Below are 26097 nucleotides of genomic sequence, written 5' to 3'. Positions count from 1 at the left end.
TAAAATGTTGCAAGTTTGTACAGCTGCTATCTTGGCCAGGTCTCTCATGTTAAAGAGATTTTTTTTTATCTCAATGGGACTTCCTGTTAAAATGATGGGAAAATAAATTAATAAATAATAATTCAAAGATTATATTCCAAATTGATGTGAAAAGAAAACATTTCTTCTCCTATTTTGACTGAAAAAGGATTACACATTCGACACAGAAAATATGAATCAAAGTATATATCAGTATGTCGACAACATTTATAGCATATATAATATGCAACTATAGCTGTGACTGGTCAATGTTTTGTTAAGACATTTCAGAACATATTCTCATGTATGTAGGATATAGAATATGAAAACCATATCATATAATTCAATCCAAAACAACATTGTTACAATCTACAGCTTACAATATTAAATGAGAGTTTAATCAAAACATTTATATCCAAATTCTTAGTAAAAATTAACATTAACATTAACACATAAATTAAAAAAAAAACCCATCATAACCCTCATAAAGGTAACATATAGTAGTATTGATTCAGGTATCATTATGTTTTGAAAGTGTTCATGTTACTGTGCCTACTCCTTGCATATTATCTAAATACCAGTCGACAGACTAAGTGATTTCAGATGTCAGCAGCTGTCTGCTCATAATTTTAAGTCAAACACAGAAGCAGCGTTAATTTCCCTTTACAGCATGCAATGTTATCATCATCTACCTACGCTCTGTTGCTTCAGATGGGTTTATGTATTCATATGAATAAAGAAGATGTTTTCTGGCTGGAAATAAGCCACCTCCTCTACAAAATAGTTGCCTTAAATTACTACACAAAACCAAACTATCAAGATATTAAAGCTTTTATATTACAGCTCTATTTAGTAAACTAATTGATGCCAATCGTAACATTTGAAGGTAAGAAAAGGGCTTGACTCCATGCTCTCTCTTTAAGAAAAACAAAAGCTGGCATGAGGTAAAATCCTGATGACGCCCACTGAATGTCCAGGTAAAGTGACTATAGAAAGGAATATTGTTACATATGAAGAATTGTGTGGCTATCCCTCCTACAAGAATATGCATTCATTTTTTGCATGCCCATAATTAATAAAAAAAATCATTGAGTGTGCCATAGTGACAGATCTGGAATTAACAGGAAAGGGAGCTGGTTTTAATCCTAAAATGAACAGTTTGGTCCTGTTCAGCATGAACTGTTTACCAATGTTTTCTTAGGTAGGTAGTACAAGCAAAGAGGAGGATAAGAGTATTCACACACAAAAACCTGAAATCCTTTATACACACTTTACTACCTTTTTCTCTGCCCCCTGTCCCCTCTCTCTTTCTGTTTCCCACAAGTGGTGATTCAGAAAGATTATTGGTTGCAAAGACGAACACCTGCACCAGCTCAGCTCTGCACAAAAGACACCTGTTTAGAACCCAGGTCAAACCTGGGAATTCAGGCAATGGACTCACCTAACAGACCCACACACACTTCATACTCACACACTATCTTTTTCTGTCTCTCTCTCTCTTTCACACACACACACACAGACACACACACACACACAGACACACACACACACACACACACACACACACACACAAGTATAGGCCTTTCCCTTTAGTCCCCCTCCACCTCGCAGCATCAGTTGGCTGTGCTGAAGTCCCAAAACCACATTAAACATGAATGTCCAAATCTAAATAGCACAAAAAAGCACTGCCAACCCTAGTCTTCATAGTTTTTTCCAGCCTATCTAAAGAACCCCCTAGTGAAAAACATGTGATTATGTGATTATGTATCATAATCACCATTAACATCTTTATGTAAACTACTTTGTGAAATTTAATAGTATTAGTATAAAGGAGAGACTTTCATCCTGTAAAAAAAAAAAAAAAAACTACCCCATTGGTCATCTGTGCAAGCAGCTTATTTTGACTCCTGGTTACTTTTTGTTGTTATGCCACCTTTAGTCGCCATACTAAATATGACGGGACCAAAGGAGGAAGTTACAACTTAAACTGCATGTTTATTATTATAACCATGATGATGATGAGAACGGTGATCCTCTAACCTTAAGGAAGTTCTTATTTTAACCCAAACCATGATCTTTTCCTGAACCTAAGGAAACCATAAACGTTCCACAACCTTAACCATGTCTTTATAATTGTTACAATAACAGCGATACACCTGCCACTGGTACGGTCCTATGGGTCGTATCTGAGGGCAGAGGCAAATTACCTATATGGTCGTTAAAGTTGGAGGACGTTATAAATCAATGAGTTTATGACCATCAGCGCCATATTTGTGACTAACCTATAAATATATATAATTGGAGGCATGTAGTTTACTGAAGATGGTAAAAATTAAGGTTTGTGGCATATCATTAGATTCTACAGTGGTTAAAAAAAAAAGACAAACTGGAGTTCAGCAGCGATCTATGCAAATTGTGGGCTACAAAATATTTAAAGGAATACTTCAACATTTTAGGAACTAGATTTATTTGTTTTCTGATAGAGAGTTAAATAAGAAGATGGATACTACTCTGATGTCTGTCTGTTCAGTATGAAGCTACAGCCGGTTAGCTTAGCATTGCCTAAAAAGATTGTAACAGGTGTAAACAGCTAGCTTAGCTTTGTCCAGCAGTTACAAAATCTGCCTACCAGCACCTCTGAAGCTCACTAATTAACACCTTATATCACTTTTGTTTAGTCCGCACAAAAAATGAAACATAAAAACAACAACTCATTGTTCTACTGGGTTTACATGCCATACTATTTCCTGGCCACAACCAGTTGACGAGCAATAAGCAGAGACTCCAGGAAGTTATGGCTCCCGGTCAAGAAATTGTCTGGCACATAGCCCCCTATAAAACGGCTAACTGCCATTTTCACACATCAGTTTTTGTACGTATCATACAAATGAGTTATAATGACAGATTTGTTACTGTTTTGTTACAGTCATGCTAGCTGTTTCCCATTGTTTCCAGTTAAGTCTCTTAACTTAAAGTAACAAATTCATCGACTGTAGCCTTAATTCATTTTGCAGAAATTAGAGCAATATCAATCTTCTCGTCTAAGACTCTAACAGAAACAATGAATCAGTTTAGCAAGCGTTACTGAAGTGAATGTTGAATAGATTTTTTACTGCAGTAAGAATGTACTGTATATGGTTCTGTGCATGGTTTTGTGACATTTGTGGTTGACACGCCTCAGAGTATCAGCATTTCAACAAGTAATAATATGTTATTTAACACATGGTAAACAGTGGATTTAATTGTCTTCAATTAATCAGAAACACATGGGCAATGTTCACATGACCATTAAACTGACAACAATAGATACTCATTCATTAATTCTTCTCTAAACATCCTGATATTATTGTGCACTTTGTTACCATCCAGCCAGACAATATGCTTTTCTGCACAATATTTTCCACAAGCTTTTCCCACACAAACTGGGAGGGCAGAAAGAAACATCAAGTCCCTCAGCTGAGCCACATCACATGATGTGGCAGTAAAAGTCGCTAAAATCCCCCGCTTCGGTCAGGCAGCTTCCAGCTGTCCTCACAGAAAGGGGAGACTTTGTATTAGCAATGACATCACCTCTTGAGGTGGTGTCCAGTCTCTGCTGAAGACAGGCATCTGTGCTTACTCAGGTAAACTGCCAACTGACCCCTGTTATTGCCAGACTGGCTGTCAGTAAGCTAGTACATGCACAAACAAGGAGAGAAATTCTGCAAATGCATAGTTATTTACAGGATAAATACACACAGGGCATACAGACACACAGACAGATTTTGTATCTTTTTTTCCGTTTAGTACTGTAGATGCACACACAAGTATACGCGCTATGTAATGAGTACTTTTGGAGGCTAAACTGACCACACTGCATATACACAGTGCTGATGAAAACACCAGCAGTTTGAATGTGTATAACTTGGAGTACAGACCGCTGCTCTCTCAGGCAGACTTAGTACCTACTAGGAATCCAGACCAAATTCCAAAAACTGCCAAATAACCAATTAATTCACTTACTTTCCAATACTTTCCAATTCACCAGGTCCCTTCCCTCCAACACAAGCTTCTCTTCAGGGACAAGGAATGAGTAACCATGGCAATGTTTGCAGCTCAGATGGGGAGCAAATTTACAAAGTAAAAAATGATGCAGCTGCTGTTTACATGTGAGCTCATATGCTGTTGGCCTGAAAGTCATGGCCTAAATATGTATTTTCAGTTTCTAAGTTTTCATGACTTAAAGATAACTAGATATTTTTAAGTCCTGTCTGCAATAACATAATTGAGATAACTCAAAAAGGAAAATTTTATCCCACAAAGAAGCAGAAATACAGACCATATAATATCACTATTATATAAAAATGACAGTAGAAACACTTTGAAAATGGACAAACTGGATATAAAACTGTAAGAGATAATTATCTCAAATATGAAAGTTGATTTATGATTGCATATGTACCAGTAATCTAGAGTCAGTCACTTTGAAGGTTTGAGACCGAAAATTTAAATCAAACGAAACTTAGCTATTCTTTATGCTGATCTACAGTATTAACCACCTATCTAAAGCTTTGAAGGACACAGATGTGTTTACGCAAAGGTTATAACAACCTTAGTAAATTATATTTAACATTAAGTTTTAAAACTTCCGTCTTTTAAATATTTTGTTCATAATGTGATCCTGATCCCATTCTCTCCCCATCTGCCGTCTCCTTATTTCATTTTTCCCCTCTCTTTTCCTCTATCTTTCCCATCTTCTCTTGCTTGTCTGTGTCAAAATCGTTATCAGGACATCTGCTCAGTTGGATTGACAAAGGAGGTCGTAAGCCCAAGCAGTCATTCAGCAGGAGTTCAAACTGAGAACACACATCAAAATGAGACCGAGGGAACTGGAAAACAAAACGCTTCAATTTGGTTGATTGCAGAAGAAGCAAACATGTGTACTAGTATGCTGTAACTGCTATTACTGTATATGTAGATTACAATTACCATTAAAAAACATTATATTTGCACAGCAAGTCACTAAAACTTAACTAAACTTCAACAGTTTAAATGCTTTAGGAAAAATAGCAAAATCATAATGGAAAAAAAGAAAACACTTTAGTTTGAGCATTTGATTTGAGCAGGATATACTTTTTTTTTTTTTTTAAATCATACTGCTCAACAGCAGAGGCCCTATACACTGCCTATGCCGTCTTTGCTTTACCTCAGTTTACTTCAACCACTATACATTCTCACTGAACGTCCAAATCAGACCTTCTCTCGACTTCAGCACCCTGGTCAGCACAGCCTCCCCCAACTCCCACAATATTATCATAAATCAGCCGAGAAAAAATCTCGGAGACAATGCAGCCCCGTAATTATTATGACATCACTCTTTCTTTTCGTTCTTGTGGTCAAATAACGGTGAAGTGATTGCATTTCCTCTTCAAACAACCAAATCTGAATTACATTTAAATTAGAACTGTTTGAATTGAATACTAATATGTCAAATGAAGCTTCAAACGTTTAAGGTATTGTTGGTATGTCTTACTTGACACATTCTGCATCTGCATCAACCTGGTCACTTGGATGGAAAGCTCATCAGGGACCACTGTACCTGGAGTGGCGGTCATGTCGGCCACAGCTGAAGCCATGGGAGCAGATGTAAGGAACTCTGTACCAACATCTGCTGCTGTATCATCCTCTTTCAGGGTGTCACCGCTGTGCTCTGGCACCCAGGTGGCTGACTCATCAAAAATGCTTGTTGTCATATCCTCGGCTGAGGTTCCACTGTCAATCAGGATGGTGGTGGATGTCACAGCTGCTGATGTGGTTTTTTCCTTGTGGATAACAGCCAGTGTCTCTACATCCTGCATTTGAGGTGTGGTTTGTGTTGTCTCTACGGGTCCTGTCTGGTGGCTCACCTCTTTGCCAGGTTGGGTGTTAAACATAAAGGTGGTGTCAGTGGGAATGGCTGTTGGGGTTGTTGCTCCATCAGTAATACTAGTTTTGTCTGATGGGCTGGATGAGAAGTCCTGTTGGGGTGGCTGAGTAGGTGGCAGTCCAGATACAGCAAAATCATTCTCATTCATGCTGGGATCATTATCTGGGAATTGTGTTGTTGAATAAAGCCCAGTGAGTGAGGGTGTTGATTCTGAGGAACCGAACACTTCCCCACTGGTCAGTTCAGTTGTTTCTGTTGGAGTGTCGGTGAGGTCAGAGGTCATCTCTGGGGTGATCTCCAGAATAGTTTCCTCAGTCTTCCCCTCAACAAACATGGGCTCTGTGCTGAGAGAGGCGTCTGGTATCGGGACATCAGGTTGGATTGTGCTGATCTCAATCACTGAGTGATCATCTGGCTCTTCAACGGGCTCAGACACCAATTCTGTGGTATTAAAGATTTCTGTTATGTATTGGAGCTCCAGGTCTGGTGCAGCTGTTATGTCATCAGTTTCCTCATGTTCTTCTGTGATGGTAGGTGCGACTGTGGTGATTAATTCTTCTTCTTGGCCTGCTGGAGTGGGGCGAGGTGGAGCCATACTGGTAGAGAACATAGACAAGGCCTCTGCAGGAACTGGAGAGTCTGGAGATTCATCCGCCTCCGATACAGTTTCAGATGTTGGGGTTAGCGTAGTGGTGCTACTCTCCAGTAAAGGGATGGAGGAAGTGGAGCTGATGGTGGAAGAGGTGATGGTGCCGTCCACAGGCACATCCACAAAGGAAGTCTGGTTGATCACCTCTCTCCTTCCTACAAAACACACATAAGCACATATACAACACGCACATAAGAACCTGAATCAAATGTTACACATATATGATGTGTTAAACTAAAACAATCTTTATATAAATATTTTTTTTATTCCTTGTAAGTATGTGAAGCAGGCAGTTTGCGAGACAAGCTTTATGAGTTAAAAAGCAGTCAAGGAGCAATATACCACAGCTGCAATAACAGTGTAACCCAGAGTTAAAAGTTTCCTGGAAACCTTAATGTGTAGGACTTCCTCTCTTAACCCTTCGTGTTGTTTGTAACTAGCACTACTATCAATTCATACAATGTTCTCAAAGAAACAGCGGAACCAATGTTACTTAAAGTTACTGGGAAGGTTTTCATGTTTAATAGTCTTTCTCTTATACCTGATTAAAATAGGATATTCTGTCATCAGTTTGACGCAGATGGGGGGATTTTCAATGTGTTCTGTTTTCCATGGAAACCAAGAGCACTTTAATTGTTTCTCTCAACATTTCCTGATCTTCCTGAAAGGATTCATATGACTGTAACAGAGGAATTTAACAGCATATAATCTTTAAGGAATCTAGTGTTGTGGTTTTGTTAGAGTTGCCCTGTCTATTTTTGTCCTCTACTCTACCCTGTGAACCATCCCTCCTCCAACAGTTGGTCTGAGTGTTTACTTACATTTTTTGTACTGTCATTGACAGTACAAGTACCATCATCTATCAGTGATGGTCCTCAAATGCTCACTAATGAACTTGTCTACCTATTCTTAAGGTTTTATTGAGTAAATCCCTTTATGTTTCTCTTGAACATGTCTCTTCCTCCGTGTGCCTCTGTCCTCCAATGCTCTCTCATTTACTCGCACCCATAAAAAGCAGTTTAAAAGCTTTAGAAAGCTTTCCTCTGTTGCACAGACAGATTGTGTAAAGCCAGCTGTTGACCATTATGTACTAGCCTTCTTTCCTCATGAAACTACAGTATCTCTGATGTAAGGTTAGACACATGTTTTTCCCGAACAGGGAAAAGATAGCCTAGTCTCAGAGAGAGTTCATTATCTCACCAATGCATTTGAGCTGTTGCTGTTAGTGACGCCTTTTTTTTCTTCTGGGCAAATACATACACTTAATCGGAGACCAATACCCCCTTTTTCCCACTGCACCCACCTTCTTTCTCCTTGTCTAACTGTGTTGTCTTACTGACATAGGTTTACACAATATTTCTTTTTTGAGATATTATTGGGAGTGGGAAAGCAGGAAATGATGAAGTGAGTCCCACCAAACAAGGGTACTTGAAAAGCACTTAGACAGGGGCGTAAATACAACATGACTGAGAGAGCTGACATGGAATACACAGAGCAGGAGGTGAGGGTGGCCTGTTTGTGTGCCCTCTGAACTCCATGGGGACTTATCACCGCGAGAGTTAGCGTGCCTCAGGGGCAGTAAATGGCCAGGCAGGGGACAGCTTATCTATCCAACCTCTCATTTGTAAAGATGGAAAGGCCAGGTCAAGGGTCACCAAGGATGACTGAATTTAGAAGTCCGGTAGTAGCTTTGTCCATTATCCAAACGTCTGCTCTGATAAGTACAAGTGAGAATGACAGAGGGCAAACTCTGACAGCGGAAATGAGAGGAGAAAGGTGAAAAGGGAGTTGGATGGTGTGACTAAAAAGGCTGACAGGTGTGGTATTAGTTACTTTTGCTGCTTCTCTAAATGGCGACTATCATCTGTCATTTGGTTTTGCCCTGGGGATACCGATTAGTTAAGAACACTTTATATTTTGAGAGGTTAACCTAATTCCACAAAATTCCAGTGAACCATGAAGTGTCAGTATTTATATTCTCCTTTCTTCCCGTGGTCAGTATTGACCATGGTTTGAAAAAAGAAGTCGTTTCCATGCATACCTAAGTGCGTCCGACAGACAAGTCCTTGGAAAGTGAAAAAAAGTTTACAGAAAAAATAAATTAATGAATTTCTACATCCCCAACACCTACGCTGCTGGGGTTTCTTTTGGATATATTATGATTGGAATTACAATTTATTTGGCCTTTTATAAATATGATAATAAAAATCTGAATATTCTGAATAGTACTCAAGTACTGTTTTAGTTTGTTTCACACAGCAGTGAGGTTTTATAGGGATAAAGCTTAAGAGGCCTTGACTAGCCCATCTGGAAGTAAAAATGATATGAAAAAAAATGAAAAAAACACAGACAGATACTGACTGTTCCCAAACTCTCAAGCAAACTATCAGACATTAATTTCTCCATTAGAATAAGAACTGGCCTGTCCATTGCTTTTAAAGTAAACAGAGTTTACCAGTATAATTTTACCCTCCTCTTGGCTAATTTTGTTGCCATAGGCATGGGCGGGAAACTAAAACGTGAGAAAGTGAGGTCAACTTGACACTGCAAACTGCGAGACTAGTCTGGAACATAACATGCAATGCCCATAAGAAAATAATTCCTCTGCTTTGCTCCAGTTGTTGTTGTCATTGAAATTATACATAATGCAAGAAATAGAGACACAGAGTGAACGGAACAATGGACAAAAGATGAGATAGGCTCTAAACATTTTAAAATGTTGGTCTGGTTTTACATGTGGGAATATGTACAGTGGTGCAAAGAAGCAGAAAATCAAAGGGCGAGGGAGCAGAAGTGAATACATGTAGGAGATGAGATCATAGCTCCTTATAGCCCAGGCCTGGTTTTGGAATGGTCTGTGCTTTCAATCACTGTCTGTCTTTTACAAACCAAAATATAAACATATACACCACATGACCCACCATATGCAGGCACAACTTTGTTCCATGACATACTGTAAATCTACTAAATAATAAGACCCATGGAGTTAGTTTACCTTTAAAACAGTAAGCTCCAAGCTTCATAGTTGGTTCTGGGAAGCCAGTCTGGTTTCTGTAACGATACATGGTTCTGACGCCAAGCAGGCCTCCCCCACACTGCACTCTGGGTACTGCAACAGGATGTCGTACACTGCCATCAGAGAGCCAGCCATAGTCACATCTGTCGAGGCCCTGTCGCCAGGCAGCATGGAGCTGGCCAGGGGTTGCCAAAACAGCCTTCCTCTTCTTGCACTCTTCACGGGCCTCCTCAAAAGTCATCTTATGGATCACAGGGGCATAATACACTTCACCTAAATCAAAGAGGGATAATGAAGACTCAATGCAGAAGCACAAAGTCAAAGGCAAAAATGACAACGAATTGTCAGTGATCACAGCAACAAAATCTGATCACTCTAAGCAGCAGTGATGAGATTTTAGGAATCTGATCACTTCCTCAGGACCCAAAAAATGAATAAACAAAAAATGAATAAACATATTTATGGTTATTCATTGTTCAACCAATCCCCTCCACTTAGTACTCAGTACAATACCACTAAGAGATGGGCAGTCATTTCACATTTCTGTTTTAAATGTTGAACTTAAAACCGAGCTGAAAAGCCTAATATTTTGAGTAATCTCAAGCCGCAGATGCTTAGACCATTTTGACCTTTTAGAAGAGACATAGCCCGAAAACAGCTGACAAATGTCGCAGCTGTGCAGGGCACAGACCCAAAACATCTCCCACCGATCATATTTAGGACAACAGTAGTTCATTCATTATATTAATCTGAGGTGGGATAGCAATGCAGACAATGTGCCTGGCCTGTCAATGAATGCATCTGTGCTTCAGGACATTAGGTTTCCCCTCGCGGATGAGTGAACTAGATTATACCTTCTACGTTTTATTCCTTCATGTTGTTTGTGTAAGGATCTTACCTTCAGGAAGGTTACTGCACTATGACATTTATTAATATTTGTATTTGCCAACAGGAATAATGGATACAAAAGACTACAGAAAGGCAAGATCGTGATTGAAACCAAACAACATTACAAGAGAGGATAACTGCATGTTTTCACTTAGTCTTGGGCGTAACGTTTCAAATATCCCATGTTGGTTTCATCCCATTGATTTACAATGTCATTAACATTAGGAGATGTTTTCCACCCAGAAATGTACCTCTTAAAAGCAGCCATGGAAAACTTAAAACTTTCAACAACCAAAGTTCCCTATTTTACACAGTGATGTTATGTACAATTAAGGGTATTTCAACAGCGGCTTTATAAGCTATAAAAGTAATTTGCCTTGACACTGTGATCATTTGGAGGTTTCGTAATTTTAGCCCATTTCTGCCCATTAAACATTATATTGATGACTACCAGTAAGTTATTGGTAACCACAAGTTTTATATTAGAAAAAAACTATTTATCATGTACTATATATGTCAAACTGTCCTGGAAAAAAAGAAAAAAGTGATATGATATTAATCAACATGGCAACATGGCAATATCCATGGCATTGTCGTTTGCCAGCAATCTAATACGCAAACTGATGTAAACACAATGTCCCAAGGAAATGTCTATTATAATGCTTTCTATCACCAATTAATACACAAAATAAATCAGACAACCAGAAACCCAGTAAATCAAAGCAATTAACTCTTGAGATAAGTATTTTGTGGTATGTGTGTAACAGAACGTTTAATGACTACACAGCTACCCATTGTTTGCAACAGGTCCAGAATACAGTGAGGTCACAAATGCATTTATAGTTTCTTGGAGAGATTAAAGAGCTAAGTGGAAGATGTATGTGTAAGTTCCTGATGGCTGTGGGATGGGGTTACGTTCCCTGGCTGACTCCATCATCAACATCTGCTCATAACACTAATAATACAAATTTAACAATACTGGCTTATGGCTTCATATTCACAAATAATTTGTAAAACTAGTATTATGTTCTGTTGCAGGGGTGCACTGTACTCATCCCAGATAACAAGAGCAACTACGGAGGGCTGATTGGAGTTCAGATGTATCAACGGGGATGTTAGCGGTCATAAATATCTCTGAGTGGAGTTGAGTCCATCAGCCGTAACAGACTGGATAATGAACAAACAGAAAATGACTTGCCAAAAGACACTAAAAGCCCCCATTATCAAAAAATTTTTTCAGTGACTTTTTCAAAAACCACTTTGAACAACAATGAATTTTGATTTCTGCTTTAGAGTCAAATTATTAGGAGCTTCTCTCTAAACCTAATTCCCTCTCTACAACACATGGCACTGTTTGACCCAACAATATATACAAAAGATCACATGTTGTCAACAATAAAATTTTCAAACAAAACAATCAAGTGTATTTCCACAGCGGTGTCATAAGCTGTAAAAGTTATTTGCTTTGGCACTGTGATAATTTGGAGGTTTCGTCATTTTAGCCAGAGGGTGTGTCAGTGTCTCTATACAACAACTCTTTGCTTAGAATTACAACAGCCTAATTTTGTAGCTGACTTACCATTAAGTTTATCTACATAACAGTATACATCATAGGTCTCCGTGGGTTTCCTGGTTCCATATGACCTAACGCCAGGTTTAGTCTGGAGGTTGCCATAGCATCCTTTCCTTGGCTTTGTAATTGGGTATCTATGCAGTAAAAGAAAGGAAGAGCCTTTATAACACACAAGTGAAACCATCTTATCTTTGTGCCAAAGTATTTTACATCACATCAGAACACAAGTAAATATATATCATTAAATAGCAGTGTTGTTTAAAAGAAATTACTTTTGACAGAGAATTAAAATGCAGCCAACCTCACTGTCTGGTCAGCAATCCAGCCGGCATCACACTGATCAAAGCCATCCTCATAGGCTGCTTTCAGTTGGTCATATGTAGCAATGGTTGCTCCAATATTTTGGCAAGTTCTGACAGCATTCTGGTAGTCCAATGTATACCTTCTGATGCTTTCCCGGTAGTGAAAAACAACACCTGAAAACAAATAGTAAAATGGAAAAAAAAGAATATCCAGAAATGAAAAACAAATATAATGCGGATTTGTATACAAACATTGACATAGTGATGTGGAATGCATCAGCATAATTTCAGTGGCATAAATTATGACAAATGTGAAATAATTAGGTCTTTCAGCTTTTTGGAAAGGAGAAATTTTACAATAAACCAAGAGGATAAGAAAAATACTCTACAGTTCACCACAATTGAATAAGACAACTGCAGATGATACCATGGCCCTGAAATCCCCATACTTGTGGACAGTAAACAGATGCAGAAGATATGATTGATATTCCTAATTAACAATGCAGATAGTTGGAAAAGAGGATGTGTAGATTTTTAACCAGTGAAAGACCAAACTATCCCAGTATCCCCCCACTCCACCCATGTTTTCTGCATCCTCAAAACATGAGTTATATCTCCCAGAATACTTCTCAAGTGAGAAAATGTAGAATGCACATAATGACACTAGGTAAGGACTGGTAATCCACCCCAAAGAGACTATAGCATTTGACTTGGAGGTACTGCAATAATGTTGCATTATCATATACATAATTTAAACCTTATATAAAGTTAATGATGGATATTGGGGAATTCTGTCTTTCCTCAGTGAAGGCAAGGTTTAAAAGACTTGGTAACACCCACTGAGTGCCTCAGCAAAGAGAAAAATCTCCACTGACAAGGTGGCACCCAAGATGACAAGGGAGCATGAGGTTATGTAGCTTTTGCTTTGCTATACCAACATCAGGAATGTCATCCACATTTGGGCTCTAAATTGATTGGGTTACATGAATGAACACTGGAATTAAAACACTGCAGTACTTAGTATGGACAGAGACCCAAAGTCTCATCTGACTCTTTTTGAGGAGTGCATTGCCTCTAAAATAAGAACAACTGAAAACTGTGGTTACTCTATGTAACTACTGGGTAGCTGCTGCTATCAAAGTAAGCTGAAGGGCGTCCATAGTTCTCTCACACCGTTTACATTTCTATCACCACTTGTATTGCATTTCACTATTATTAAGCCCTTGCTGCAACCCCCTTCTACATGCAGAGAGTATCTTGAGGAAGTTATTTTAGAGTCTTCTGTCTGATTCTAGTATAACTTGGGAAGGATCTCACGAATGTCTTACCATTTACATCAAGGTTAACTGTATCCTGGGTGTCTTCAAGGCCGTACATAACCTCACAGCGATACGTGCCCGCATCACTGGCACGCAGCTTGACCATTGTTAGTGAGGCGTCACCAACATCCTCAGGGTGACTGGGCACTGATACACGGTTCCTGTAGCTGGAGCCTATCTTGATGACCCCATTTTGTGCAACCAGCACTGTGGATTCTTCTTCTCCCTCCATTTTAGTCCATTTAATCCGCATGTAATCTCTGCTATTAATGGCAATTCCATTGGGACTGATGACTGGTGCTAAGTTTGAGATGGTGGAGAAATGGCAGGGAAGATTTACTTTCCCTGAGAGGGATCCAGTGATTGGTCTGATGATCGATAATGTGTTGGAGGCTGAAAGACAAAAACAGAAGGGTTAATGCAGCTTTAATTCATATTAATTAATTCACTTCTGTATTTTTATGTGTTTTTTTAATCTTTCTTTATTTTTCTCCTTTGATACAAATATATATACATATATATATAATCTGTTTACTCTCATCCTAACAGATGCAAGTAGACACTATAAACTGTGAAACTCCTTTAAATTTACAGGGTGTAACACCTACACCCAACCTAATAAAAAAAACATGCATCATAGCCTGAAAACGGCTGTTGGAAAGTCAAACCTCATCCTTAAAATGATGGGTGTGGGAACACATTTAACACTGACTGTGGGTGTGTGTGCAGCATGTTTGTTAAAAGTAAAAAAACAAAAAAAAGTTAAAGATAATTAGTTAAACAGGTTGTCATGGTTGTATAAACGTTATGTTATGCCAGTGCTGAGTTCAGTGGATGTTAGTTTTACTTCCCAAATAATCTCTCCTTCATCTAAAGGAAGACTAACTGATGTTGACTGGTAGACCCACACAAAACAAAGTGAAATACAGTATGTCATCAGCATGCTGCACACTGGGCAATATTATGCATCTCACCTCTTATGACCTCCTACTCTGTTCTCAGCTGAAAACTGAAAAACTACTGATGTTACACACCTACATTGCAGCACGGGGTAAGGATATTTAATTTAATCCTACATCTTGAATATTCTGTTGCAATAGCCCTTCTGCTATTGCACTGCACCCAGACCAGATGCCAGACACAAATGAAAGGCAACAAGCTGAATCACACACAGCCCTGTGGAGAGGAAAAAAGATTTACCCTTTTTTTTTTCTTTTTTTGGAGTGTGTAGGGGAGCATTCACAGGTAACAATGTGGGGAATGCTCTAGAAACAGTGGTGGGACAGCCCCAGAGGCATGAGTTTGTGCGCTTTAACAGAGGGCCTTATTAGGATGAGGGGTGAAACCAGCTGTTATTTCCAGACTGGGAGCAGAGTCTAATTGGAAGGTGTCCATCCATATACCCAGAGACATAGCCAGGGACAAGGGGCCAGGAAAGCCAGGGGGCCCAGGGGGGCCCGAGATGCAAACCTGCATGGCTATGTTACCTTCACCTTTGATTAAAGTCTTGCAGGACGAAGACTGGAAGCAGCTTATCCCAGTCTTCAACTTTAAGAATAGAGTGAACCTTGATGCTTTGAGGCGCCCGACACATCAGTCAGTTTGCTTCTGATAAGCTGTGGAGTACGAATGCCAGCTGTTTGGTGAAACACGCAGAGGTGGACAGAAGAAGTAGAGTAGGAAGAGAGGGAGGAAGATAAAGAAAAGAAGAGAGAGAGGGAGATGGAGAGAAGGAGGGTGGGAGAGAGGATCGACTGATAAGGAGGGAGAAGCGTTTACTCAATCAAGACTTACCTGTTGCAGCTGCCGCGTCACAGAAAAAACATAACCACAGGATATGCTTTATATGTTGCATCATCTGTTGAAAAAAAAAACAAAAAGGTGCTTTAGGAAACAACTCATACAAGGTCTTTACATTTTATGTTATGTCTTTCTTTCTTTTTAGTGCATCCACATTTTCCTAGGGAGATATACGTTTGTTGAGTTATAATAGATAAATCTGCTTAAGATCTTTTCTATCATGCATGGGCATCAGAAAACTTCTGTGGCGTAAACATCTATCTCTAATCTAAATATAGCAAAACATCAAATATCCAACAGTAGTGCAACCTAAGATCTTTATTTTCAGGCGGGAATACATCTTCTAAAATGTTACCAATATAAAAAAAACTTTCATAGAGCCTTTTTTCTAGATAGTGATAGATTGTTTAAAAATGCTAACACTTTGAAAAGCCCCTTAGACACAAGGGAAATCACATTTACCTGAAATATCACTTTACCTGGCAGAATATTTTCAAATGTTCCTGTCAGAAATAAGGTTTTGGGGCAAAAGAGGAAGAAGTCCAGGTCTAGTAATTTTTACATCTCCGATTGCATATGTTGTTTAAGATTTACGTAAAATTATTTTTAAAATGTTTGTACAATGATACAGGCAGCTGCAGAAGGTTTTCTAGGAGTTCAAAAAAAAGACTCATTCAAATAAAGATCATTACTTAAGCATCACGGAGGGCGTATAATTGGTTGCAGATTTTTTGAGCCACTGGCCCTTTATACGCAGCCTGGAGATGCTCCCTGCTATTAACGACAGATATCTGTCTATACTTTCATCCAGTAAGACACTGATGAAAACTTTGAGTTTTGGTTTGGCTCCGTTATTATAATTTCCTTTTTTCATTTATTTTTTCTTCCCAGAGACACCTGTTGCTTGCGGATGCGAAAAAAATGCGAAAACATTTGGCGCAATCTCCAGTCCGCGTTGCTGATTTTGGAAAATCACTTGCGCTCACTCAGGAGCCAGACACTCTAAGTGTAGGTTATCCAAGGACATCACGGCATTACTGAGCGCGTTCGTGTTAAAGCATTTGTAGACCGAGAAGTGAACTTCAATGATTGCTCAGTTTTATTTGTCAAACATTTGCTCGAAATCATAATATATGTCACATACTGAGAAAATAATCTGCCAACAATTACATATAAGTCAGTTCTCTGCTTGCGTGCGACTGTCTCTATTCATATTTCGGTCAAAGGATAAATAACAGGAGATACTTACGTTTAAAGATGTTTTATTCCATAAAATGTACATATATGGATATATGCCCTTAAATCCAGTTAGTCCCAGTGCGTAACATGCATGCGTAAAAAAGTGCCAAAAATATGTCCGCTCCAAATCGGCGCAACAGCACTTATCTCTCTTTTCTCTTCCCCTTGATGGTCCAGACTTGCAGGGTCCCGCTCCTGGTTCTGAACGGAGCGACAGAAACTGTGAAGTGCTGGCAAGCAACAAGTTCAATTTTGCCTAGCGCACACTGTTATTTCGTCAGTGATAGAGAGGAGGGGCAGAGTGCTCATCTGAAAAGTGAATGAGACACCTTGAAGAGGAGGGAAAAAACTTAATTTGGCCCTTTGCCAGAGGGGCCCATCCTCATCCAATCAGACTGTTCCGACGTCAGGCGGATCTTTTTTTTTTTTTTTTTTTTTTTGCAGGTAACACATATGTCATTTTAGAGTGGATGAGTTTCGACTTCGGACCGCTAAAATGTGATGATTTCATAATTAGCATAAAAGTAAGAGAATAGAAAATAAAACACGCGCCGAATATTAAACTTTATTATACGTGTGTCATGTTTATATTGCTTAGTGTATAAGTGGTTGATATAATCAACTCCGTCTAATAACTAAGCCTCACATTGATGCCACATGTAGAGCGCACCAGTCAGATCCTATCCAAGGGTGGATGGAAACGGTTTTGGCAGACATGTGTTTGGTTGAATTTGAGTCACAACCTACAGTTTGTTTCAACAACACATTTCTGTCACCATTGTGAGGCAGTTCTTCTCATCCATCCCACTGGATCACTTTAGACACTTCATGTGGGCGCGCACGGAAAATACTACCAGTGAATTTTGCCTTTAGGATAAGTTCAGTAATATAATTTTAGACACAGATTTTAAGTGTAGCGTCTTGTGTGTTTGCATGAATACAATGTACAGGATGCGTTAAGGAAAAACGCATTGTTAACCTAAAGAAATAGATCATCTCAAGTGGAAATGGGTTATCTCTTATTAACATGGCTGCCTGACTGAAGAGGCCGTGAGTCAGCAAACAGTGGTTAACTGGAACCTCTGTGCTTGGCTTTTCCACAGGGGGGAGAGGGTGGACCACAGTTTACCGACTCTTCCCTAATAATCACCACAATTGCCTACCGCTAGATAGGTAGGAGGGTTTAGCTGCGTGAACTACGTTCGTGCATGTGTGTGTGTGTGGTGGTAGGTAATCTGCTGTCTGGCAGTGATTATAACTCCCAGCAGTGTGGGATAAGACCTGACTTTTCCGGTTGGTCTTGACAGAACAGCAAATAATTTTAATGGCTGATATACTGTAGAGTGTCAGTGTGAAGATAAAGACTACATCTGTGACATCTAACAGACTATCTTTCTCTTTCTCTCTCTCTCTCTCTCTCTCTCTCTCGCTCTCTCCATACATACATATATATGTACATATTACATATGTACATATATATATACATACATATATATATATATATATATATATATATATATATATATATATATATATATACACACATGTATGTATGTATGTATGTTCTTCCTGGATGAACTGCATTGCATTTCCTTCTGCATGAGGAACCCTCTTTAAGTCAATGAAATTTCATTAACCGTAAAGCAAAAACTCTCAAAATTAGATTTGAACACTGTATATTTTGTGACCTCTATAAGATTTTAAAACTTTAAAGCAAGAGATGTGTGCAATTTTGCTAACATTTTCAAAAGAAGCAATACATAGTGATTTTATAGCAAGACCGCAAAAGCAACCTGCAATGTATCAAGGGGAGCACTGGTATCATGTTAAAAGTGTAACTTAATGACAGCCTCTGAAAGACATATTGGCTTCTGCATGAGAATCAAAACCGACGGGTAGGTCTGGTTGCTGACTGTATTGGGGCGGTGTAATTGTTCAAAACCACGGTGTTGTCTTCTGAAGCCAGCCGAGAGCCAAAGCAGAGGTGATGAGTCTCTGACAGAGAAGATTGCCCCCAGAAAGCCTGAGGGCCCTTGTAAAAAAATCATAGGTGCCGTTTCCATACCTGTGTGCATTGTAATCATCTCAGAGCTTAGCAACAGTTGCCCAAAGTACGTCTTTCCTCTGCAAGGCTGGACTGGTCTGGACAGCCGGACTTTGAGAAAGAGAGGAGGGGAGGAAGAAAAGGAAGGATGGAGTTAACAGGTTGTCAATTTTTACTCATTTCCAATCTCACGTGTACAGCCTGCCACTTAGTGTGGCATTAAGTCTCTAATAGACAACTAAAATAGACTAAATCAGAAAATGTTTGAACTCTTAGCTTACAAAGGAAACAAAGGTGCATTTACAGCAATCAACAATAGACTGACAAAGACAGACTGTATTCTGATGATACAGCTCCAGGAAAGAGGTATTATAACTTAGCTAAACAACTTGACACAGAGCTCAAACTGACCTGATTCCCGGTGGAATTTGCCACCTGACCCCAGCATAATTAACAACTACTCAGTTTTAGAGTTACAAGAATCATTTAATTGTTTTACTGCTTTACCTTCTTAACTGAGTCATCATTAAGTTAAAAGCTGCAGGTCACTCACTGCCGTGTAAAACATCTCTACTGTATGTGTAACCATGGAAGTCCTGTTGCCTTTCAGTACCCATAAATCAATGAGTCAAAGAGCCAATCAAAGAGTGTTTGATCCTGGTGGTCTGCTGTGCAGGCCCCAAGATGACCCACATATCACATGACCTATAAAGGTGGTCTACCTCCGGCCCCATGCCACCTCAGACAGCATAAAAGGGGCGTTAAATTTCTCTGACCCCAAGGGATCTGTCCTAATGAAACTCACAATTTTGCAGGCCAAAGCTGTTCTGATTTGACTGTGTTTTATTGATTACACACAACACAGTTTTCTCCCATATCAGGATTTTTGTGTGGTTCTGTAAAAGGAAAACATCAAAAAATCTACAAGCATAAATTGAGTAAAGGAAATCTGGAATCACTGTGAAGTCACCTGATATTTCTGACAATATGTTTGCCCCTGTATAAATAAACTAAAAAAAAAAAAAAAATCCAACAATTGGCGCACACCGAGATTACAAAATTACTCTTCTTTTTGTGATTTCCCAAGGAACAAGGGAACAAGCATGTGGTGTGTGTGTTTGTGAGTGAACCCACTGTTTAGAGCAGAAAATGTGGAAAAATGAAGTTGCCTCTGGATAGACATGAATCGCTATCTTTTGGAGCCAAGTGTGGAGGCCCAGACCACAGAAGCTGATCCCTTCAGCTTTAGTGAGAAACCAAGAGAGGTAAATGACAGCACAGGAGCTCATTGGGATCAAGTTTCTTTAGAGCAAAATTAGGTCAGTGTGTTTTGCTTGCTTTTTTTAAAACCATGTTTAGTGATACTGTCTGAGGAGAAAGTAATACAGTGATATTTGAGTCATAAAAAAAATACCAAAAAACCCACACAGATAACAGTTTACCCTCTGATTCATTTCTGACAGTGAGTCCTCAAATGTGGTTATTATTGTGACAAAGACATGTAGTTTATTATTAAATATGACATAATCACACATACTACAAAAAGATTTTTAAAATTAAACTTGAATTAGGGAAAAAAGGGTCAAAATACTTACAGTAAACTTGCACCCAATAATTGATTTCTCTATTACAATTTCTAGTCATATATGTGCCCACACAGAGAACAATATCAACATATCTGTAATAAATCATATTGGAGCATTAATATATCAGTCAATTCACATTAAAGGCTGTTACTCTCCTGGTGATCTGTGAAATGGTGTATAAAATATTGCCATGCATATTGCAAAGGAAAATGTTTGGACACACCTGGACAAATGGACTAGTAACTAACCTTGCAAGCAAAGTCTAACATATTTTAGATGAAATATTTTAAACAATGAACTGTGTTTTAATGGAAACACAATTAGATGGCAACAGCGGAACGCCACTCTTCTTCCCAGCCAGCCACACCCACTCGTTTCGACGACTTTCGAACAGCATAAAAATAATTGAAAGGAAAAAGAAAGAAAAGAAGAAAAAGGTGCACACTGCAATTGTGAGCACGATTGCACAAGTGCTACAACTGTCTGGCGTCCTTGATACCAGGTGTCAATCAACAGGCAGGTGTCAGTAATGGCAGTGACAGCTGGTGGAATGTCAGTAGGTCTGTGGGGTATTACGGAGATACCTGGGTTTACTCCTCTGTTCACTAATCAATTCCTCTAGTTAGAGCTATCAACCTGCTCTGTCTTTTTAAAATACAAGATTACATATCGCTATTCTTCAGTCATGTGATGTTGGCAAACTCCAAATGCAAAAAGAAAAGACTAAGGCTCAATTTTATAAAAGGTAGGGGTTTCCTACTCCAGCTCTACTGAAGAGACAGTTGGATCCCGGTGTGGATCAGCTTACGGGATGGCAAGTGTCTCCATCTTTCTCTCCAAGTCAATTCAATATGCACAGCTAAGCACAGGTAAAATGAAACAGAGATCTTTTTAATCTATGAAAGTCATCACCGGAGAAGTGACAGGTAAAATCACAGCACAGGTGCTGTGGTGAGGCTGAATCAAAATCAATCAAAATCAATCAAAATGTTCCCATTGATTACAAGATCTCATCAGATTGTGATTCAACCATTCACCCCAACCCTTAGCGTCAAAGTCTTTGTGAAAGGATCAAGTTGTAATGGTGACAGTTTGAGAAGCCAAGCTGACTGGAACTTTATGAATCACTGCATCTGCTACCGTCTAGCAAACTACTTAAATCTGAAAGGATGGCAAAAGAACAAAGACAGAGGAAGTGAGCGCGAGAGAGAGAGAGGGAGAGAGAGAGAGAGAGAGAGAGAGAGAGAGAGAGAGAGAGAGAGAGAGAAGGGGGACAGAGAAAATGGTTTGATAACAAGAAACAGACCTTTCCCACGTCATAGATCTTTGCCAATTACAGTTAACGTTATGCAGCATTGTGGGAACCATTGAATTCTCAAACCCTAACCCTTCCCGTAGTCATCCTATACATGACCTCGGGGGAGTCAGGATTACAATATTTCAAATGAAACTTGGGTGCCATATTTGTAAGATTAGCACCAAGGTATTTTTAAAATGTGTAATCTATGACATTTGCAAAGACTATGTGAAAATCTGTTCACTCTCTATGGTAAAATTCAAAGGAGTCATGCTTCTCACTGTACTTCAACCACAGAAGAAATGAGTGTGTGAGACAGTCAGTTATTAAACCAGGCAGCAATTAAGCCTACACAAGAGAAGGCAATGTGGACAGCTCGTTGATCCTTTGGTCTCTGACCAAGAGGAAGTCAAGATAATAACATAATGCATTCACAGCCATGAGAGAAAATCACATCAACTGTAGAAAGTCATTTTGGTTTCTTTGGTTCCAATTACAATTTTATAGGATGTTTTGGTAAAACTTCAATGAAAAATCAGTTTTGGTCATCCATTAAAATGCTTGGGTGGCATACACGGCGTCTAAAATTGCTTAGAGGTTACTGTACATTTCTAAGTAGCGCATTTCTAAGTAGCCCCCGGTCATGCAGAAACATGAAAAAACTATAGGATGGTGGCCAAAACACTTGCAAACATCCCAATTCATCGTAACAAGCAAAAATGTGAGTCTAAAAGGGTCATGATGTACTATAAATGGTAAACATTATTGTTAGTGCTTAGTCGATTCATTTTATCTTCCCATTTGTAACAGTGAAAGATGAAAAAATTACATTTATATGCCATCTTTCCTAACAAAGTTACAAACTGCTTCAAAATGTGAAAAAAAGAGAAAGTATCCCTCAAGCACACACTAAACCTGCAGAACATTTGGTTTAATTCAAATAAGGCCAATCAGCTCACACCAGATTCTGAAAGAGAAACCAGTTGTTATTTGTGATGATCAAAAGGCTCATTTGATGACTGGGCTGAAACAAAGTGGACACTCTTTGCCACTGGCAAAACATGTAGACCACTGGAAAAAGGCAGCACTTAACGTGGAGTGGAGATTTCTCTTTGGTTCAGCCACCGAGTAAAGCAGCCAGAGAAGAAGTTTTATCATGTAAAATGTATGGCTGAAAAATATGTGGCTTTTATGGTATATACAGTTTGTAAGCAACAATGTCTCCGAGGGCACCAAATGTACGACTGCACTTAACATCTGAAAAGTTGTCGTATATGATGACTAGTATGGTCTTTTTGCTATACTAGAAGATAAGTACTGTGCTAGGAGCCCTATCTATGTATGGGTGTATCATGCATAACAAAAAGAGCAGAAGCTTACACATTCAGTTCAAAGTGATCAAGCAGGGAGGCTCACTGCTAGTTTTGTGTTGCCCTGAAATATATTCCCTCAGTTTCAAACAGCCTGCCAACTGATTTACTTCCATATGTGTGCCACCCCCAGCAGAAACAACGGTACAGCGCAATGTGAGCAAAAGCAGCAACAGTTAATGGAGTCTGACGCAACTGACCCATTAAGACCAATTACATTTCTGAGTTTTTAAAAAAAAATGTGTAAAAAACTTGTTTACTGCTCTGCTTCTCATAAGTCAAATTGTACAGAATCACAAAATGTGGTTGATTCAGACAGCCACGAGGCTATGGTGTTACAATCAAAAACGGAAGCATACACCAATTGGTCTAAAATGTTTGAAAGGTGAGGTAACAGTTGGTATTAGTCAACACAGAGTAGTCGATGATAGGGTTCAGCAAACTAAAGATGTCATCTTCAGTTTCCAAACATTGCTTGTGCCAGGCCAAGTTGTTTCAGACATTACGGTGTAAGGCGGTGAGCAGTGAGAGCACAGCACGGCCCGACAACAGACAAAGACCACTCTGTCTTACTGCAGCTCTGTGGCGGAAAGCAGGAAGACTCCTGTCATTTCCCTGGATGATGGGAATCCTACAGGTGCAGGCAGTAAGTGAATGACGATGATAAGCGAGTGACTGAATGTTTAATTTCAGGCTGGCACAGCCATCATCGCTCTCTCACAAACACTGTTAACCCTTTCTGCTGCATGTGCTGGTGTATAGCCTCTTGATCTAGACTGACCCTGCTAGACAGCCATGAGGTTGCTACTTCGTGGTTTTATTCAAAATTCAAAATTCTACCTAATGTTAAGAAAAAAATGGATTAATCTCAGTATATCCTATCAGTGATGTAAATAATTCTTTTCTCTAAAAGTTACAATATACTTAAAACATGACAGACTAAGAATTTTAACCAACAACGGAAGTGTTCCTTGTTGTAAACTCCATTGAAGGTTCCAAAACATTAACTTCACTTCATTTTTCTTCATTAGTGTGTTGAATCATACAGCTACGTGCTTTATCTTCTACTCAGATCATATTCTCAAATGATACACTGGGTTTATATGTGTGTATTTTACTTGAGATATGGTGTTCACCACTGTCACACCAACATTTCCTTGTTGGCGTTAATTCATGCAGGTTAGTTCTCCAAAATCTAATGTTCTTAAGTTACAAAGACATGGCCAAACATGCATTCCAGATTCACCAGTCTACCACCTAACAAGTGGCCATGCAAAAGTATCAAATTTTAATATTCTCAAAAAGCTTATGCAAGATCGTTCAGGCTTTTTTTCTTGACAACTACACCTTTATCTTCTTTTTTAGTAAGCTTTGCTTTCACGTCACTAGCCAGTCAGCAAAGTATTTCATAGTATGAAATACTTCCAATATTATATTCTCATTAGGAATTCTACTTAAGGCATAGCCAGTTTACACTACTATGTTAAAAAAAACCTCCTGGTTTTGATTTACACTCAAAAATGTGTGATCCAAAACCCCTCACCTGCAAAGCATTTCCCCCTAGATGTCTTACTCAAATGTAAAATCACCATCCCGGCTTAGAGCTAAATTTATCTGATTAATCTAATTCACAGAAAGGACAGTCCTCATCGCTGTAAGTTGTTTGTATTTTAGACAATGATGTATTAGAAAATCCACAAAAGACAAAAATATTGGCATGTAAAATGTTTATTTAAGTCAGGCTGACAGTAACATGCCTTATCTTGCGAGACGTTTCACAATAGATACTTACCATGAAGACTTGAAAAACATTTACAATATTTCACATTATAATAAAAATATTACTATATCCATTATGTATCTTTAATACATTTCAAGGAAACATTTTTTATATTTAAAATCAAATAAGAGTATTTATTCTTCCATCAACTGGTTGAAAATGAAAACATTTACAATGTCTTTAAAATAGAAAAAAAACATTCATCAGGTTCTATTCAAAATAACGAAACAATACCTTTATGTTGTTTCCTTATTTGAAATGTTATGTTCTGGGATATTGTCCATCAAAGCATGCTATCATGATTATTTTCTGAATGAAACCACTGACTGAAATATTCAGCTAAGTCTCCTCATCTTCCCCACTTTGTCTCATCCTCCATAGCACGTTGTTGTGCACTCATTTGTAAATTATCCTCAGTCACCGATCTGGACTTCCCTGTATAAAATGCCTTTTTGATGGGATGTAGAGGAGAGAGTCTGACATTCCTGTGGGGATTACTAAACCAGCAAGCGCGTGTTGCGGGATTATCCTGGCAGCCACCCGTGGTCTTCAGCAGACATATAGGTATCATCAGAATGATAAAAGACAGCAGGAGGGTCCAGAAGTTGAAGGTAGAGTGGTCCGATAAAGATCCTAACTAGGTCTACCTTGGTCCATTTAGTCAGTGTGAAGACACACTGTGATGACCTCAAGACCTAAAGCTGGTAGCAGAGGTAAAGGAAGAGGTGAGGAGTTGAAGATAACATAACCCTATTAACCCTCTGCAAAACACCCCTCAGGTAGTTTGGGACAGAGAACATCTACAGAATAAAAGGGCAGATGTAAACAACCAAAAAGGGGGAGGTCAAATTATCTTTTGCAAAATGCTAGTTTGCAAAGTGGAAATGAAAGAGATGGTGTATAGTTTATTTGCATAATGAAAAGAGGGAAGAAAAACATCAGCAAGACATGATGAATAAGCACCAACAAAGCAGCTTCGGGTCATTGGTGGTGACACCCTGTTTTCTGGGTGTAGCTTGTTGTCCCTCAGTAGTTGTTACTCTTTCTCCGGTCTCACACAGCTTGGCGCCCAATGGGCTTGGCAGCTAAATTGAAGCCAAGGGCGAACTCAAGCTCTTGACAAATTGCTTCCATACTCCTAGTCTATATTCTCTGTCATGATCTCCATGTTATTAGCAGCAATGCCATCAGTTCCTGAGGAAGCATGGAGGGCATTAATGCCTGTTATCACATGACCACTAACGAATCTGGGCAAAGTTTTTACAGCAGCACCGAACTGTACATGTAGTCTGGTGCATTTGGGAAAAGATG

At 39.0% G+C, this 26097-nt stretch overlaps 1 protein-coding gene across 1 annotated transcript in view; it reads right to left on the bottom strand.

The window, feature by feature from the left end:
* Positions 1–26097, bottom strand: part of vcana (versican a) — a gene marked incomplete at its 3' end in the record, with an annotated part of 46579 nt that overhangs the window by 19520 nt on the left and 962 nt on the right. The window contains exons 2-5 of the mRNA XM_040154700.1: positions 13680–14063; positions 12351–12525; positions 12056–12183; positions 9568–9861 (exon numbers count right to left, since the gene is read on the bottom strand). Coding sequence (XP_040010634.1) covers positions 9568–9861; positions 12056–12183; positions 12351–12525; positions 13680–14063 — 981 coding nt within the window. The remainder of the gene's footprint in view (positions 1–9567; positions 9862–12055; positions 12184–12350; positions 12526–13679; positions 14064–26097) is intronic.

This window comes from Xiphias gladius, chromosome 19, assembly GCF_016859285.1.
Source record: "Xiphias gladius isolate SHS-SW01 ecotype Sanya breed wild chromosome 19, ASM1685928v1, whole genome shotgun sequence".
NCBI classification, from domain to species: Eukaryota; Metazoa; Chordata; class Actinopteri; order Istiophoriformes; family Xiphiidae; genus Xiphias; species Xiphias gladius.
Note: the sequence above shows the minus strand (reverse complement) of the source record. Positions and strands in the feature narration are given on the sequence as shown.